Consider the following 19,629-nt stretch of genomic DNA (forward strand, 5'->3'; position numbering starts at 1 on the left):
TCTAAGTGGCAATTCATTAATCTCTACTTGCAACACTGAAACTGGAGTTGTTTTATGGCACCACAGCAGTCTGATACCGAATTTGATCCAACTTGAAGCAGTTTAAATAATGGTACCATAATCTCCAACTGCCATAATTAATCCACTACATTTAGTTGTTGATGCTGGCTCTCCACTCGCTGCCCTTTAAACATCATACAATAATCAACACTCTTAACACTTTTCAACCTGATTGAATATATCAGTAAAATGTAAACATTTCCCATTAATTCAGGATGTTTCTTAGCAATGGAAATGATCAGAATGTCTTCAGGACAAAGGGCAGTTAAAATATGATTGTTTTTTAAGATTGTTTTTTTAGATCTTGGTCTTGTTTCTCACTTTACCCCAGCTTAGGGGTAAAGGGAGACAGACCAGAGAAATCAAGGGGGTAAAGTGATCCACTTACTTTTTCCACTTTAAAACTACCATAAGAACACATAAATTAAGCACATTTATGATTATTATGATTCATGTGATATCTTGCACACCATAGCTTACCTGCACATTGTTTCTCTGTCCAATTGGCCGGGGCAGGGATATTGTTTTTCTCTGCGAATTCAAATGCCAGTTCACTTGTGCAAGGCCATGGAACTGATCAGCTAGTTGTTTCAAGTGTTTGGCAAGCTCCTCCTCCATCTCATCTGTGAATATTCTCTTTACCTCAGCTACTGCACCCCAGGCTACTGATTTTACTTCCCCTTTCTCTTTTTTCTTTATGAATCTTTTGAGGGTTGTCTTATCAATATTTCTATCCCTTCCAGCTTTTCTTAAGGACTTCTTTCCTTGCATGACCTCAGCGGCTAAACTCTCCATCTCTGGGAGGGGTGCTTGGCCCCAGGTTGTCTTCCTGGTGTAATTTCTTGGCATGATGGCTTTTCTACAATGTTTATGGCATTAAAAATAAAACATATGTAATATAATATAACACTAGAATATGTTTAAGACTAAACTTAACTTGTGCTACATGTCTCACTTTACCCCAGAGCATTTGTCTCACTTTACCCCACAGCCATCATTTTAGAAAAAAAACATCTCTTAGCAATTCAGGCTAATCTTCAGATAGCATCAATCACATGGTTTTATATGTTCGAAGTTCATCAACATATATGATAAAAGTTTTTCTACCTGGATCAATTTTTTTGTACACAACAGTTGATTAAGTTCAAAGCAAGAAAATTTACTTTGTGAAAAAACATTCTAACCACAGCACCAGCACCAACTTCTCCTTCATGGCAAGGGTGGAATGGGGGTGACTTGAAAACATAATCATCACATGACCACAAATGTCTTATGTTGCCTAGATACAGGGGGTGTCTCACATTACCCGATGTCTCACATTACCCCGCTCTCCCCTACCCTTGAATGCACTGATTGTAAATCGCTTTGGATAAAAACGTCAGCTAAATGAATTGTAATGTAATGGACTATGGCCCACTATATTGTACTTCTCAGTTTTGATACTAAGTGGCTCCCAACTCACCCCTGACCTGCCAGCTGTACCCTCAGAACGCCGCCACGCCCCCCCCGCCCTAAGCGACGCGATTGAGGTGCACTGTCAACATTCCGCTCCAGGGCAGGGGGGCGTGGCGGCGTGAGTGGCCCAGACCTTCAAATTTTTTTCTGTATGTGGCCCTCGGGATGAAAAGTTTGGACACCCCTGTCGTAGAGGTAAGTGGGGGCTAGATTGTGGAGAGCTTTATAGGTGAGGAGAAGGTTTTTGTAGTCGATGCGGTATTGTACAGGGAGCCAGTGAAGTTGGATGAGTACAGGAGTGATGTGATCCGATGATTTGGTACAGGTGATGATCCGGGCGGCCGAGTTCTGAATGATTTGCAGTCTGTTGATGAGTTTGGTGGGGAGTCCGGTGAGGAGAGCATTGCAGTAGTCGATGCGGGATGTGACAGATGAGTGGACCAGGATTTCGGTGCTGGACTGGGTCAGTGATGGGCGGAGTCTGGAGATGTTGCGGAGGTGGAAAAATGCAGTTCGGGTGATGTTTTGAATATGGGGTGCAAATGAAAGCGTGCTGTCCAGAATGACGCAGAGGCTCTTGACTTGGGGGGAGAAGGGTACAGGGAATCCGTCGACGATGATGGGTAGAGCTGGGGTGTGTTGGGATTTGGTGATGATGGATTTTGAGCCGATGAGCAGGGCCTCAGTTTTATTGCCGTTTAGCTTTAGGAAGTTCCTGCTCATCCAGCTCCGGATGTCATCAAGGCAGGTGATGAGGGAGGTAGGAGGGATGGCAGCGGTCGGTTTAGAGGAGATGTAGATCTGTGTGTCCTCGGCGTAGCAATGAAAATGGACACCATGGTGACGGAGGAGTGTGCCCAGGGGGAGGAGGTAAATGGTGAAAAGAAGGGGACCCAAGACTGACCCCTGGGGCACTCCGTGTGAAACACCCGAACACCCAGACTTGTGGTTCCTTAGTTGCACGAATTGTTGGCTGTCATTGAGGTATGATGTGAACCAGGAGAGTGCAGTGCCAGTGATTCCAATGCCAGCCAGGTGGTCCAGGAGCAGAGGGTGTGAGATGGTATCAAATGCTGCGCTGAGGTCGAGGAGGATGAGAATTGGGATGACATATTCCCGTTTGCAATAACTTAACACCATATCATGGTATATGCCTTCCCAACATCAAAATCATAGCTATTAAGGCTTCTTTATTAATCTGTGCTTTCCTTATTTTATTATCTAAACACAGGGCTGAGTCAGTTGTGCTTCTTTCTTAAAAAAAAACCACACAAATATTTTTTAACAATTAATCCATATCCCGATCCTTCATAATTTTTTTCATGATTTTCCCTCAATGTGAAGTCAAAGCAGTCAGTCTATAGCTTCCTGCTGAGCTTGGATCATTACCCGGTTTGCCCTCTACCTTATCGTAACTATTGACTCTCCATGTCCATACATTCTCTGTTCTATTTTATGACACATGACACACGGAGCTTCTTTTTCCAGCTTCTCCTTCCTCTTCTCCATCCCTATCCCCCTTCCCCGGAATCCCTTTGCTTTATCACCAGCAGATCCAGGGCCTCTGTGGGCGCACCATGGATTGCGGTTTGTGGATCGCGCACCGGGGGTCGCGGTGGTGGATCCAGTGTGGCGGATTCTGTGTCGTGTGGGCTGATGGTGGTGGTGGTGGCGGACCCTGTGTCGCGTTGGTATCGGGTACGGGCATTGGACCAGGACCGTGGCGGCGGCTCGTGGTGGGTGGTGGTGGACGGTGACTGAGGACTGGAGTGGCGTTCTGGTCTGTATGGTGGATCGTGGTCCTGCTGGTTGCTGACCATGGACTGTGATTGCAGCGGGACTGCTTGGCATGTCATGTTGGGGTTGTCCTTCGGGATGCTTACCCTCATCAAATGCTGCTAGAGACTTTAATCTTTAATCTTGAAGACTTTAATCTTGATGATGTTTTCCTGCACGTGGCATCTATTGCACTTCTGTCCGTCCAGGGAGAGGGATCCCTCACATGTGGCGCTCTCTGAGGTTTCTACGTATTTTTACCCTGTTAAAAGGGTTTTTAGTAGTTTTTCCTTACTCTTGCTGAGGGTTAAGGACAGAGGATGTCACACCCTGTTAAAGCCCTATGAGACGAATTGTAATTTGTGAATATGGGCTATACAAATAAAATTTGATTGATTGATTGATTGATTGATTTAATCATCCTCTGAGTCCCCACTTCTATTTGCCATTTTGATCCAGCCACAGTTCAGCTTATGCCAAATACCACCAATTTAAATCTCGCATCAGCAACTCCTCTCACTAGGCTTCAACTTCACAACCCTCCAGTCCCAGAGTCAGTATCTTTCGCTACAACTCACAGTAAAGTAGTTACCATAATACATGCATTGTTACCGGGCCACAATCTCAGGCTAACTCAAGTTCACCCAAGAGACAGTAATTATCCAATTATCTAAGGCAGGGACCTGTCTAAACCCACCTTGGGCAGTGCTCTAGATATCAGCCCTCACATTCTCATGGCCTCAGACAATTGACCTGTCACTATTTGAGTCCTTCTAGGTTTTAATACACTTATTACAGATGTTTATGACACTGGAATATGCTATAGGGATTAAAGAATCAGCACTAGGCTGGTTTAAATAATATTTTTTAAGATCGATTCATGTTTGTTCATGATAGCAATGACTCTTCCATGGTCGTTGCTAACATGTACCAAGTTAATCACAGAGTTCCACAAAGTCCTGGGCTGGGATATATACTTTTCACTTAAAATATGCTTCCCTTGGGAATTAGTATCAGAAAGCACATCATAAGTGTCCATTTGTATATTCTTATTGATAAATTTAATAATTAAATGAACAGACCCTACAGTACAAAACAAATTTTCATTAATGATCTCATTATCTCTCTAATTATATAAAATTTAAGTAAACTAAATTCTGTACAAAGAGCACATCTCGACTCTGAAATTAAAACATCAATGACTCAGCTGGCAGACCTCAGAACAGAGTTCCATTCCATTTATTAGTTATGTTTTATAAATAGACACACTCAGTCACATACGTTGAAAGTATAAAAAAATACAAGATTATAGGATTTTCTCGACATGTGAGGTCTCATTTTCGTTGCTTTTTGATTTGAACAACTAACAAAATGTAAAATTCATTTGATTTTACATACACAGCATAGTAGTCTTCACTTTCACAAGTCCATTTGTCAAGCAAGTTACTATCACCACTATCATGTTAAATGAGATCAGAGCATAGAAAACAGAATCACATACAGTCAGGAAATTTTCACTGAATCTGTACAGCACATCCTGTCAGCTAAAAAAAAAAAATTCAAATATAAACTGTATGTATTTCTTCTAGTTTCATTATACATTTCCTTGAAAACTGTAAGCTATGCTGATTTAACAAGGAAAAAGGTTTAAATGGGGAAACATGATTGACAACTGTCAGAAAACAGCTTATTCATTTTCAACTGATTGACTAATGCTCCTGCCCATCTTTCAGATGGGTCGTTTGTTAATTAGGTCAGTTTTGAGAAGTTTGAATATTTCAAACATATAGTATGTTCCAGTTAGACTGTTGATTTTCAATTACTGTAAGTTTCATATCATCATCAGTATGCTTTAAGGAAATATGGGATTTAGGATGCTACAAAAATAAAATCAAGAAAGTGGACTAAAAAGAACGAGGCAACATGGATAAGTTGCATTGATAAAGGTTTCTAAAACCCTAACACTGAAAAATTGAATTTTTCAGATTTTCTAAAACAAAAAATGGGCAGCATAAATCACACATAGTAAATCTAGTGCAGCACAAATACACAACAAATGTCATCTTCAAGCATTTACATACCATATAGCTACTGTGCCAAATCTGGCTCAACATGTTCTAAGGACAATAACTTCTGCTCCTAATTCATATATTTTAATTTGCAAACATATTGAAAAATACAACTTCAGCGTTCTAGGAAATTGCATGATTTTTTGGTATCATACCAAGTTTTCTTTTTGTAATAGATAACTCTTACTATTCACAGTGTTGAAAACTAAACAGTACAGGCCGACACATTGTGTGACTGGTAACTGGCACCATTTCATATCTATTGAGGAGGTTGCTGTCAAGTTCAGCACTGCTCCAGATTCCAGTTTGCATTATTACAAAACTACAGAAATTCACCTAAAAAGTATGCCATTAGACTCAGTAGGGAAGAAAAGGTCAACTCTCAATATAGTTTTCTTACCCAAACAACGATTATAGATGTTTAAAGTACTTTCCATTTTCATCATTTTCTTATGATGAGGATTTCAGTTGCAATCAAAGGTTCCAACCTTTTATCTGAATATAATATAATTTAATATCAAATAATATCATAAAAGAAATCCTTGTACAAGAATGTGGTACTAACTCAAATAGCATCTTTGCATAGAAAGTACTTATGTAACTAAGAAAATAATGTTTTTTTCTGAATGGGATATTATTGAAGTATGTATAGATATATGAAGAAAATGACTGTCATTAAAAGAGACTAAGCTACGAAGAACACATAGTAGTTGGTAATAATAATTAAAAAAATCAAAACCAAAATTGTTTGTTATCCCTCTAAAGGAAATGTGTTGTAACAGTACATCACCCTTTAAAAAGATAAAAAATAAATTGTGTGTACTGAACTCATTCTCGATCTGACAGGAATTATTCTGATAAAGACTAATACTAAGACTAAATTCCATAACAAAATATTTGTCTACAAATGTTTATAATTAATTGATATCTAAATATGCATAACAATATATATATGTATTTCTAACATATATACTTACAACAAAAGGCATACTTAAATAATGTCATCAAGGAGATGCGGGGCCCCTACCCAGTCTAATGTCCTTGGTTCAGAGCCAGCCATAATCATGCACAAAAACTGTTTACCAGTCCTTTTGTCAATGGGATAAATAGTAGTGGGTGTGAACCTTCTGTTACGTTCCACAAACTCACAGAGCTGTTGATATACCTGTGGGTATTCATGGCGTAAGAAAACCCCTCGAATTCTTAACTCTCGCTGTATATTGATAAAACAGATTTCCCTGGCCTTTCTGCCTTCCTCTCCGTCTTTGTCGATATCTGCTGTTCCTGGGGGTGGAGTCAGTATGAGTGTTTCCATGTCACTTTCTTTCTTGTTAACTGTTCGCTCAGGGCTAAAAGAAGCCAGAGCAACCTTTGCATATTTTCTGACAGTCGGAGCTTGGTTCCTTGGTGATGGCCCATCAGCCAATATGTCACCAACAGCGATTGATACATTCAGGATGAAGCATTCATTTGGGTCATACTCTTTACCAGCTTGCTGAAGCTCCTTACAGTACTCCCCTAGGTTGTCCTTGAAGCTATCAAGCTCTCGAAGGGATAGATATGTAGGAGACATAAGTAGACTATCAAGGCCATACTGCAGGAAATTACTAGATGATGCCGGGTTTGGAAAACCAAGGAAGAGAACCCCTCTACCTCGAGAAAGGTAACCAACTTTGGCAATCCGGGAGAAGGCTTTGTGGACTTCAACAGTTTCACGGCAGTGTTTGATGATGTGACGGCATGTGCTTCCAATTCTTCCATACAAGCAGCTCTCTTTATGAATATCCCAGTCCTCTCTGCGACAGTTTCGAGAGCAGTAGTAGGTATAGCAGCTGTGGCAGGATTTAAAATATAAGCAAGCATTGAAGAGGGTTTCTGTCCTCCGACATCTGTTGTTTGAGCACATCATTGTATCATCCTCATCTGGGCTCTGATCTGGGGAGCACTCATCTGCACTCTTCATTGCATCACTGGCCCCATCCATCTCTTGAAAAGGATCAGGATGTATTTTTATTGAGGTTGGCTGCTTGTCAAGAGGAGCTGGTTCCTCTGTACCTGCCCTTGAACTTTTTCTGGACAGAGATACTGCTTCTTCCTCATCAATTAACTTTTTAAGTTGATCCAAAATGTCTTCGCTTGCCCTTCTACTCGGTGGCTTGTAATCTGTCACAAGATCTGCCAGAAGTTCATCAAGTTGTTCTAGGCTTTGCTGTAGTGAGGCATTGTCATGTGTCTTCTCTTTGGTTGAGCTTTCAAAGTCACAGGGAGACAGTTCTTGACCCTTGGTGCTTCTGGAGTCAAGAATGTCCCATCTAGTGGACCTACCTTCAGCCTTATTAAGGTTCCCGGTTCGAATGTCATTATCAGTGATTGTTATTTCTGGAGTGACAAACCAGAGTTTACTGGTACTGCCCTTTGAAATCTCTGTTGGGCTTTTGTCAACGAGTGAGTTATCTGACATTGATAAGGCTGCATAGCGTCTTGGGGAACTGGAGAGATTAACTACCACTGGCTGAGGTTTGTCACCTGTGGCTTCTGCAGGCTTCCTGGAGTCCAGAAGATCCTCATAGCTCTGACCCCGCTGCACAGGAAGAGGTTGTTCCTTCTCTACATGATAGTTAAGAATATTATCCCAGGACCTTGAGTAAGATTTAGAATCTGTGCCAATTCTTTGAGTTTCTCCACATGGGCTGGTATACCAAGGTGCTAACACAGGCTCTTGCCGAACTCTGGTTGGAGTGACTTGAGATACATAAGAGGCAGGATTGGTGGAATAACCAGATGCATCTGAACCATACCAATCATCAGTTTGAGCCTGGATAACTCGAGCATGTCTTCGGCCCTCTGTGTAATATGCCCTTGCTGGGATATGGTGCTCAGGTGGATTTGTATACATGTCACTGGAATAATAAAACCTCGGTGGAGCAGTCTGGACCTGATAAGACCTTGGATCATCCCCGTAAAATATTCTAGTTGGAGGTGTCTGTATGATGTACGACCCTGGTTCATTTGCTGTATAGGGTTTGGGATATCCTGTCTTCACAGAGTATGGATAGGACTCCATTTCAGGATAATATGGTCTTGTAGCTACAGCATGCAAAGTTCGAGTCCTTGGATCTTGCACATATTGCACTTTTGGAGTATATGTTTGTCCTGGTGTGTAACGTTCGTCCTGAAAGTAAGAACTTGGTTGAGGAGGAACAGTAGTAACATATCTTCCTGGGTTGTCTGCATAAAAGAACTTGGTTGGCACATTAGGACTGGAATGAGCTCTTCTTTCCCTTCCATAGTAATCACTTGATGAGGGCATTCTTTGTGAGTGAGTTTCCATGGGTTGTAAGTAACTATTTGGCAAGCTGCGGGAATAAGGATACATTTGCCTACTCTCTGTACCTAATGAGTCAGTGGGGGTTGGTGTTCTAGAGTAGGAGAAATGGCGTGGTACAGTGAGACTCCTACTTGCCCCACTGTGGTGCCTCTGCCATTGTATGTCCACTTGAGATTTACACTGTTTCGGTCCTGAATGATGTAATGCTGCGTCATCAGGTTTGATGTCCACCCGACACCTAACATGAGGGCTAGTTGCTGGTTTATCTAGTACTCCATCCTCTGAATTATCAGCAGCAAAGTGAGGTGAATATCCACTGCTGTCACCCATTTGAGGCTGTAACTTAATGGGATGTACTTCATGCATATGGCCCCTAGTTGCCGCATATGATGATTCCCTACGTGGGGATACTTCTGGTCTCCAGCGAGAGTCTCTTGCAGCCCTTAGGGATTCTCTACCCTTTCTCCCTGAAGATGAGCACCCTTCAAAAGACACAGGAGTGAGACTGGTCTGGACCCGGGGGGCACTCTTTGACCTGGTCCTTCTTTTTTGTTCAGAGACAACTAACTCACTGGCTATATCAGCAGCCATTGGTTGAGAAGTTAACCTATTGCTAAAAATGTCTGGAGCAGAAAAGCGGTATCTCTGTTGCTGGCCCAAAGCATTCCACGCAACATCTTGGTTGGCTGCATGCTTGTCAGCCTTCCTGTATGGGGACTCCATTGAATATTTGTGTGATTTTGGGAAATCCAATGACTTACAGTCAAAGGTATAGCAGTGCCTTTTATTGATGTTACTCTTACTGTCCTCCAGTGTGCTGAAATTTATAGCATCACATTGCAAGGACTCGAAGTGGGAAGAAATGGGAATCACTTCAATATCTCGATGCACAGTTGATAGGAGTATGTCAGGTGGGTCTGTACGTGTCATCTTAAAGGGAATCCTCTATTTATCTCCATCAAGTTGCTGTAATGTTGATTTCACCTGGAGAGAAAACAAAGAACTTCTGTCAGTGACATTTGGACAGACATTAAAAAGCATACTAGTATTCTTAATGACTGAAGCGCTTTACATTACAGTTTGCTCTTCACCCATTCACACAGATTCATACAGTGCATCCATTAGCAGCACTTTTTTGTTCTATGAGGGGCAATTCGGGGTTCAGCATCTGTCCAAGGACACTTCGGCATGCAGATGGGGAAGACTGGGATGGAAATGCCAACCTTCTGGTTGGAGGACATCAGTCTACCACTCAGCCAGAGCTGCCCCTACGACACCAATTCTGAAATATTAAACAACCTTGACAATATTCACACAAAAAGATAATATCATGTGTAAATATTGCAAATTTAAGCTTTCATGAGGAAACATATTGATGGATTTGTCCATAGAAGTTTGTATTGATGTTCTGATTCAGCAGCAGGATTTTGTGTTACATAGTACTCAGATGACTTTGGTCTGCTACTGAGAGGTTGAAGATGGAGGTGAAAACATCAGCCAGCTCCGTAGCACATGCCCTGAGGGCCCACTCAGGGATAGTCTGGGTGTGTGAGTGCATTCCCAGTGTGCTGCTTACGGAGGTCTCGAAGCGGGGCGTAGAATTGGTTGAGCTGTTCAGGAAGAATGGTGTTGGGATTGCTGATCTCTGTGGTGGTGCCCTTTTTACTCTGTGATGTGTTGCAGGCCCAGCCACATCCGCCCGACATCAGCAGTAGAGTATAAGCCGTCCAGTTTCTCCTTGTACTGCTTTTTAGCCTTTTGATGTTTTTTCTCAGTCTGTACTTTGCTGTTTTGTAATCCATCTCGTTCCCCGATCGCAATGCAAGAGACCGGGTGTAACAGAGATAGGAATGTACTTTATTTATTTTTATTTATGATTTGTATTTGTACATTTTATCACCTGTGGAAAAGCTCTGTGCTGTTTTATAGTTTTCCTTGAGAAATGACCGGTGTAAATTGCATGTTGTATATATAAGTACATTGCGCTGTTGATATGAATGTTTATATGTTTTGTCAATGTTGTAATTTAATGTTCCCGGAGATGTATGTTACGCGATGGTGCCGCCAGCCTTTGAAGTAAATTTATTCTATTTTGTAGGCTGAAGAACAGAGCAAAGAGAGGTGAAAATAACCACAGCAAATCTATATGTTGGTTTCTACAGGTATGTGGTTTTCCTTTTTGATTTAATAACTCGACCAAAGTCACCTTTCTACATTTACCCGACAATGTGTCACTGCTGTATATGCTGCTTATGCTTGAAAAAATGTTTGTAATTGCTTCTGTGTTGTAAACTGTGTTTTATACATACGGAGAGAAAAGTATGAACAGTGTGGTTTTCTATTACTGAGGGCTTAAGAACGGAGCAAAGAGAGGTGAAAATAACCACAGCAAAACTACATGTTGGTTTCTACAGGTTTCTACAGTGAATAAATAACCTGAATCCATGTCCTGAGTTTAGAAACTTCCTGAGCTTTATGGTGGGCACAATGTAATCAACACAGGTGCTAATGTACCCAGTCACACATTTAGCCACCTCCTGTATGTTGATGGGAGAATCATCCAGTGTGGCTGCAGCTTTAAACACATCCCAGTCTGTCTGTGAGAAACAGTCCTGCATGATGCTCTGTTTCTGAAGACCAGAGTTTAACTTGTTTAGTCACTGGATTTGTTTGTTTGAGTCTTTGTCTGTGGGCTGGGTACAGGAACAGGGATATGTGGTCTGAGAGTCCAAAGTGGGGGTGAGGGATAGGTTAGTATGCAACACGGATGTTGCTGTAAACATGATCCAGCATATTCGATCATGTGTGGGAACGTTTACAGGCTGGAAGTATTTGTATTTGGAGTGCACAGTCCGCATTTCAACAAAAGCAGCTCCACACCTACTCTTAAATGTAGAGAGGGTGTCTGCATCCCAAACTGAAACTGGGAGATGATCCCACAGGAGAGGAGCTTGATAGCTGAAAGCTCTGGCTCCTACTCTACTTTTAGAGACTTTAGGGACAACAAGTAAGCCTGAATTCTGGGAGAGCAGTGCTCTAGTGGATTGATAAGGTATTATCAGCTCAGGTATTAAGGAATAACAATAATCAAGTCTGAATGTTACAAAGGCGTGGACTAGTTTTTCTGTGTCTTTTTGAGAAAGGACATGTCAGATTTTTGAGAAGTTACGTAATTGAAAGAAGGCTGTCCTAGAAATTTGTTTTAAGTGAGAATCAAAGGAAAAACCGGGACTTCCCGTGACGTCATGACCGAGGAAACAGCCTGATCCAGAAGCTCCCGGAGGAGAACTTTTTAAAAACCAGCCAAAAATGTTATAACACTTTTGTTTCCCATCTAAACTACTCACAACAACTAACCATGATGACTAGTGTTCGAAGTGAGACAGAAAAGAAGAACCCCAAAACTCCAAAACCCTACAAAGACCAACAAAGTCAAAGTGACTCAGGTAATGAAGAGAACATGGCGGCTGTGCTAGCCGAGTTGCGCACATTCAGAAAGGAGCACTCTGAAGACACCAAAAATGTATTAGCAAGAGTAGAAACTCCGCTCAGTGAGGTAGCTGAAAGGACGACACAGCTTGAGCAACGAGAGACAGAATACGAACAAAGGCTGGGTGCTGCCAAAGATAAGACACAAAGACATGAAAGACCCTTTCGCTATTTGCTACAACGAGATGCTAGCCTAACAGCAAAATGTATGCATCTCGAGTCCAGAGCGAGACGCAACAATCTCTGTATATACGGAGTAACAGAAGATAAACAAAACAACGATATGCTGAGGTCAATCATCGTCAGATTCCTCGACTACAGAACTAAGAAATGGGTCATTCAGGAAGCATGGAAACACCGAGGAGGAGTGATATATAAAGGGCTGAAGATCTTCTTTGACCAAGTCTACACGTCTGACATCCAGAAGAAACGTGAGCAAGTAAGGGAGGTGATAAAGCAGCTTAAAGAGAAGAACATAAAAGCTCAATCGCCGTTCCCTGCCAAGCTGAAAATTCACCTGAGGTCCGGAGCAAAGACCTTCATGACACTGTCGGATGCGGCACAAACACTTGATGGGATCGGTATCCATGTGCACCTTGACGAACGGGAGACGTTCCGGGCGTCTCCCGTCCCGTTTTTTTTACGGAATAGCTGGGCTGAGACTTCAACATCAAACAGAGCGAACGTGATGACCAATGCAGATTTGAAGAGCTTCCTTCACGGTAATAACGAAGGAACAAGTAAAAACACACTGGGCTGTGAGTAGATTTTGAAGGAAATGAAGATTCAGCTTAGTTGGTAAGATTAATATGTTCTGGCTAGTTTTATCATAGAAAGTTTATTAACATTATGTAAAAAACTAGTTCTCCTCAACCGAGGAGCCTTTTCTCTTTTGTTTCTTTACACTTCACTTTGGCGAGCATTACAGGCTATAGCAAAGATGTCGGACTTGAGTGTAGGCTAGTCGTACTGTGTGCACACCCCCGGAGAGAACTGTCACAACTCTTCATCCTTGTTGAGACTGATTTTATGTTTGTTAGATCAGCCTGGTTTTTGGAAGTCTGCTTCTTCCTTGTTTTGATTGTGTGTTCTTGTTTTCCACAATGGTGGATATTACATGTGAATTTTATAATTATGCAGTCACAAAAGATGTTTTTTGAATACGGGTACAGTGCCTTGCATAAGTATTCACCCCCTTTGGACTTTTCTACATTTTGTCATGGTATAACCACAGATTAAAATTTATTTCATCGTGAATTTATGTAATGGACCAACACAAAATAGTGCATCATTTGGAAGTGGGGGGAAATATTACATGGATTTCCCAATTATTTACAAATAAAAATCTGAAAAGTGTTGAGTGCATATGTATTCACCCCCTTTACTGTGAAACCCCTAACAAAGATCTGGTGCGACCAATTGCATTCACAAGTCACATAATTAGTAAAAAGGGTCCACCTGTCTGCAATTTAATCTCAGTATAAATACACCTGTTCTGTGACGGACTCAGAGTTTGTTGGAGATCATTACTGAACAAACAGCATCATGAAGACCAAGGAGCTCACCAAACAGGTCAGGGATAAAGTTGTGGAGAAATATGAAGCAGGGTTAGGTTATAAAAAAATATCCAGAGCTTTGAACATCTCTCTGAGCACCATAAAATCCATCATAAGAAAATGGAAAGAATATGGCACAACCGCAAACCTACCAAGAGGAGGCCGTCCACCCAAACTGAAGAGTCGGACAAGGAGAAAATTAATCAGAGAAGCAACCAGGAGGCCCATGGTTACTCTGGAGGAGTTGCAGAGATCCACAGCTGAGGTGGGAGAATCTGTCCACAGGACAACTATTAGTCGTCTACTCCACAAATCTGGCCTTTATGGAAGAGTGGCAAGAAGAAAGCCATTGTTGAAAGGGATCCATACAAAATCCCGTTTGGAGTTTGCCAGAAGCCATGTGGGAGACACAGCAAACATGTGGAAGAAGGTGCTCTGGTCAGATTAGACCAAAATTTAACTTTTTGGCCTCAATGCAAAACGCTATGTGTGGCGAAAACCCAACACTGCCCATCACCCTGAGCACACCATCCCAACAGTGAAACATGGTGGTGGTAGCATCATGCTGTGGGGATGCTTCTCTTCAGCAGGTACAGGGAAACTGGTCAGAATAGAGGGAAAGATGGATGGAGCCAAATACAGGGAAATCCTTGAAGAAAATCTGATGCAGTCTGCAAAAGACTTGAGACTGGGGCGGAGGTTCATCTTCCAGCAGGACAATGACCCTAAACATACAGCCAGAGCTACAAAAGAATGGTTTGGATTAAAGAATGTTAATGTCTTAAAATGGCCCAGTCAAAGCCCAGACCTCAATCCAATAGAGAATCTATGGCAAGACTTGAAGATTGCGGTTCACAGACGGTCTCCATCCAATCTGACTGAGCTTCATCTTTTTTGCCAAGAAGAATGGACAAACCTTTCCATCTCTAGATGTGCAAAGCTGGTAGAGACATACCCCAAAAGACTTGCAGCTGTAATTGCAGCGAAAGGGGGTTCTACCAAGTATTGACACAGGGGGGTGAATACTTATGCACCCAACAGATGTCAACTTTTTTGTTCTCATTATTGTTTGTGTCACAATAAAATTTATTTTGCACCTCCAAAGTACTATGCATGTTTTGTTGATCAAACGGGAAAAAGTTTATTTAAGTCTATTTGAATTCCAGTTAGTAACAGTACATAATGGGAAAAAGTCCAAGGGGGGTGAATACTTATGCAAGGCACTGTATATCTCTGGAAAATATATGTTAACTTTTAAAGACAGAATGAAGGGGTACACATGGATAAATTGATCATAGTGAGTTATAATGTCCATGGACTAAACCATCCTAAAATAAGGAAACAAATATTCTATCAGTTAAAGAAAATGCAATGTTCAGTTGCATTGCTCCAAGAAACCCACTTATCCGAGAAAGAACACATAAAATTAATGAGGGAATGGGTCAATTTAGTGTATAGTGCCTCAAATGGGAAAAAAAGAGGGGTGGCGATTTTAATTAGTAAAACTCTGGCCTTTAGTGTAGAGAAGGTGGTGCAGGATAAATCAGGAAGATATGTCATGGTGGTTGGAAGTGTTGGAGGAACTGAGATTTCCATTTTGAATGTATATGCTCCAAGCAAATACGATCCAGGTTTTTTCAAAGAAATTGCGAACATCATTTCAGACAATTCAAAAGGTATGCTAGTAATTGGAGGGTACTTCAACGCAGTGCAAGATGGAAAAAAGGACAGGAACCCAATAGAAAAAGGACCCCAAAGTCCAAAAACACATACGCTGAATAATTTCATCTCTGAACTGGGACTTGTAGAACCATGGTGAACTAAAAACCCTAAAGGGAAAGATTTCAGTTTTTTCTCTAATGTACACAACAGTTATTCAAGGATTGACAGCTTCTGTCTTACTCAACAGTACATTTATAAAGTAATAGAATGTCACATTGAACATATAACTCTGAGTGATCATGCCCCAATCATACTGAAAATAGACCTGGGCATGTACTCTTTCTTCAGATATTGGAGGTTGAATGTATCTCTACTGAACAACATAGAAACAGTGGATGATTTGAGACAACAATTAAAAGAATATTTTGAGACAAATGATAATGGAGAAGTTAACCCGTTAATTTTATGGGAGGGAGCAAAAGCAGTTATAAGATTGAAAATCATACAGATATCATCACAACTGAAGAGAAAGCGACTAGAGGATCAGTTTAGCCTAGAAAACATGATAAAGCTCCTAGAGTATTACTGCCTCAGAACTTAAGGAGGCAAGAAAATCCTTGGATAACCTTTTATCTTATAAAGCAGAGGGAGCTCTACGATTCTCCAGACAGAGATATTATGAGATGGGCAACAGAGCCAGCCGCCTCCTAGCTTTCCAACTTCGCAAAGCTCAGGCCAACCGAACTGTCTCTAAGGTTGTTCATCCAACATAGGCAAGAACAGTATCTCATCCCAAAAAGGTGGCAGATGCATTTGTATCATTTGACCAAAATCTGTACAAAGAACCCAAATCACAAACAATAACAGACAATACTATCAATCAATCAATCAATCAAATTTTATTTGTATAGCCCATGTTAACAAATTACAATTCGTCTCATAGGGCTTTAAAATGGTGAGACATCCTCTGTCCTTAACCCTCAGCAAGAGTAAGATAAAACTACTTAAAAACCCTGTTAACAGGGTAAAAATACATAGAAACCTCAGAGAGAGCCACATGTGAGGGATCCCTCTCCCAGGACCGTCAAACGTGCAATAGATGTCAAGTGCAGGAAAACATCATCAAGATTAAAGTTTTTTAGCAGCATTGATGAGGGTAAACATCTTTAAGGATAACTTCAATACGATATGTCAAGTAGTCCTTCTGCAATCATAGTCCATGGTCAGCAGCCAGCAAGATAATGATCCATCATCCTGGTCGGATCCACTATAGTCCACAGTCATTGTCCACTGCCGCTTATTAAGATCCATCATCAGGCGCCGCCTCGGCCGTGGTCCACCACCATTATCTCACTCCAACGCGACAAAGGATCCGTCATTCCCACTACGATGAGCCAGCACGATATAGAATCCGCCATTACTAGATCCACCATTGCGACCTCTAATGCACGATCCACAAATAGTAATCCATGGTGCGCCCTAATCTGCGGGCGATAAAGCAAAGGGACTCGGGGAAGGGGTCAAGTCAGTAACATGTACTGATGAGATATGACTTACTTCAATGTGATAGGGATGGAGAAGAGGAAGGAGAAGCTGGAAAGAGAAGCTCCGTGTGTCATGTGTCATAAATTCCCTTTGCGTCTTAGCATCATCAGGGGTTTTTGCCTTGTAATCAATGATACAGGCTGAACTTGGGGGTACACTGAGGCTCAAGGTAAATCAGACTGGCTACTGGTTTGTATGGTAGTACGATGAAAACAATGTGGCCCACTCAGTAGATCAGCCATCAATACCTCTATGCCTTTTTAAACTAAACGCTTCCTATTTTACATAGGACAAGTAATGTTCTGCCCCATTAATTAGCTCTAACTATAAGCTTTATCAAAAAGGAAGGTTTTAAGCCTACTCTTAAACGACCAAACGGTGTCTGCCTCCCGAACTGAATGTAGTAGATTATTCCACAGGAGGGGGGCTTGATGGCTAAAAGCTCTGGCTCCTACTCTACTTTTAGAGACTTTAGGGACGACAAGTAAGCCTGAATTTTGGGAGCGGAGTGCTCTAGTGGGTTGATAGGGTACTAACAGCTCTTTAAGATAAAAAGGTGCCATATTATTCAGGGCCTTGAAGGTGAGGAGAATTTTAAATTATATTCTAGATTTAACTGGAAGCCAGTGTAGCGATGCTAATACTGGAGAAATGTGCCCTCTTCTCTTGGTTCTCGTCAGGACACGTGCTGCGGCATTTTGGACAAGCTGTAGAGTCTTTAACGACTTACTGCTGAAGCCTGATAGTAATGAATTACAATAGTCCAGTCTTGATGTAACAAAGGCGTGGACTAGTTTTTCTGCATCTTTTTGTGATAGGACATGTCAAATTTTTTAGATATTACGCAAGTGGAAAAAGGCTGTCCTAGAAATTTGTTTTAGGTGTGAGTTAAAGGACAAATCAGGATTAAAGATCACTCCCAAGTTCCTGACTGTTTCATTGGAAGCAAGGGCTATGTCATCTAGCGCACCTATATCTTGAGATAATGTATCTCTATGGTGTTTAGGGCCAAATATTATAACCTCTGTTTTATCTGAGTTTAATAAGAGAAAATTGCGGGTCATCCAGGTTTTTATGCCCTTGAGACATGCTCGAAGTTTAGTTAATTGATTACTTCGTTCAAGTTTTATTGACAAGTATAACTGGGTGTCATCCGCATAGCAGTCGAAATTTACCGAATTTGTCCTAGTGGAAGCATATATAATGAGAATAAAATTGGGCCGAGCACAGAGCCCTGTGGAACACCATGGTTAACTTTGGTGCGCACAGATGACTCATCATTAATTTGCACGAATTGGGAGCGATCAGAAAAATAAGATTTAAACCAATTAAGGGCGGCTCCATTAATGTTAATTAACTGTTTAAGTCTTTGTAATAAAATTTGATAATCAATTGTGTCGAATGCTGCATATTTGGTCCAATTGAGTCCAGACTAGACATGTAAGACAAGAGTCGCGACCTGAAGACATCTACACAGAAATCGGGACTTAAAATCACAGCGTCCCCTGGTGGCAGCAGGAAATGTCTTGTTTTTGGTACGTCTTACACTTGGATGTATTTCTCCTCATCCACTTTGCGAAACCATGTAAAACTGTGTCAAATGGGTCTCAAGACATTGATAATGAAGGCATAAGATTACTGTGACTTTTCATCATACGGATATTAATCTTGGCATCGAAGTTCATCAGCTCGCCATGACACACAAAATCGCTGTAACTTCCGTGATCATGGGTCCATCTCCGTCAAACTACATGAGTGTATCAACAGCCCCCCCCTGAAGATATTCAGATGGTTTTAAGGAAAGGGCGTGGCAAAATAACTGACTAGCGCCCCCTAAAGTGCAGCCCCGGCACTACGATTGGCCGACATCTACAAAAATCGATAGGGACATGTGTCTTTTCATGACAAAGAAATAAGTCTCTTGGATAGATATGCTAGATCAAACAGGAAGCCCGCCATTTTGGATTTAGTGGCCATTTTTGATTTAGTGGCCATTTTGCCCATATTCCACATTTTTACTTTGACGCACTTGTCGTAGAGCTTTCATCGGATCAAATAAAAATTTAAACGAGTGTTTCAAAACAAGATGGAGATCTAAAGTTATCAAAATTTTAACTTTTCTTCATACCGTGTGACCATGGCGTGGTGGCAAAGTTTGCCATCAAAACATTGGACATATTTGGTCCATTCGAGTCCAAACTACACATGTAAGACAAGAAGCGCGACCTGATGACATCAACAAAGACACTATGACTTAAAATCATAGCGCCACCTGCTGGCTACAGGAAGTTAAGCGTTTATCTTGCAGTAGTGCGCAAATGCATGCAACGCGGAGACGAGCGCTTGGTCATCGAACGTTCTCTTTTCACCGACCGCAACAGACTTGAAATTTTCTGAGCTCGGGCCCGTTAGTGCTACAACGTAGCCCTAGTTAGATAATGTATCTCTAAGGTGTTTAGGGCCAAGTATTAGAACCAAGGCTGTCTCTGTGCTATGATGAGCTCTAAACCCTGAGTGAAAGTGCGGGAAGACCTTCATCCTGATGCACCACCTGAAACGCCACAGAATCATTCACACGTACAGCTGAGGGCCACAAGGACCTTTGAGACTAAATCCAACTTACTCTCATTCTCTTACCCTTGACTTTCTATATTAATGCATATTTCCCTATGCAAAATCCATCTGGATG

The 19,629-nt window shown here is 41.5% G+C and overlaps 1 protein-coding gene across 2 annotated transcripts in view; it reads right to left on the reverse strand.

Annotated features, from left to right (window-relative positions):
- Nucleotides 1-4,499: 4,499 nt before the first annotated feature.
- The window catches only part of ajm1 (apical junction component 1 homolog), a 34,208-nt gene continuing 19,078 nt past the window's right edge, over nt 4,500-19,629 (reverse strand). For both annotated transcript variants that reach the window (XM_053411869.1, XM_053411868.1), the window contains exon 2: nt 4,500-9,672. In XM_053411869.1, coding sequence (XP_053267844.1) covers nt 6,352-9,618 — 3,267 coding nt within the window. In that variant the 5' untranslated portion in view covers nt 9,619-9,672 and the 3' untranslated portion in view covers nt 4,500-6,351. The remainder of the gene's footprint in view (nt 9,673-19,629) is intronic.

Source organism: Pleuronectes platessa, chromosome 19 (assembly GCF_947347685.1).
Source record: "Pleuronectes platessa chromosome 19, fPlePla1.1, whole genome shotgun sequence".
In the NCBI taxonomy this organism is placed as follows: domain Eukaryota; kingdom Metazoa; phylum Chordata; class Actinopteri; order Pleuronectiformes; family Pleuronectidae; genus Pleuronectes; species Pleuronectes platessa.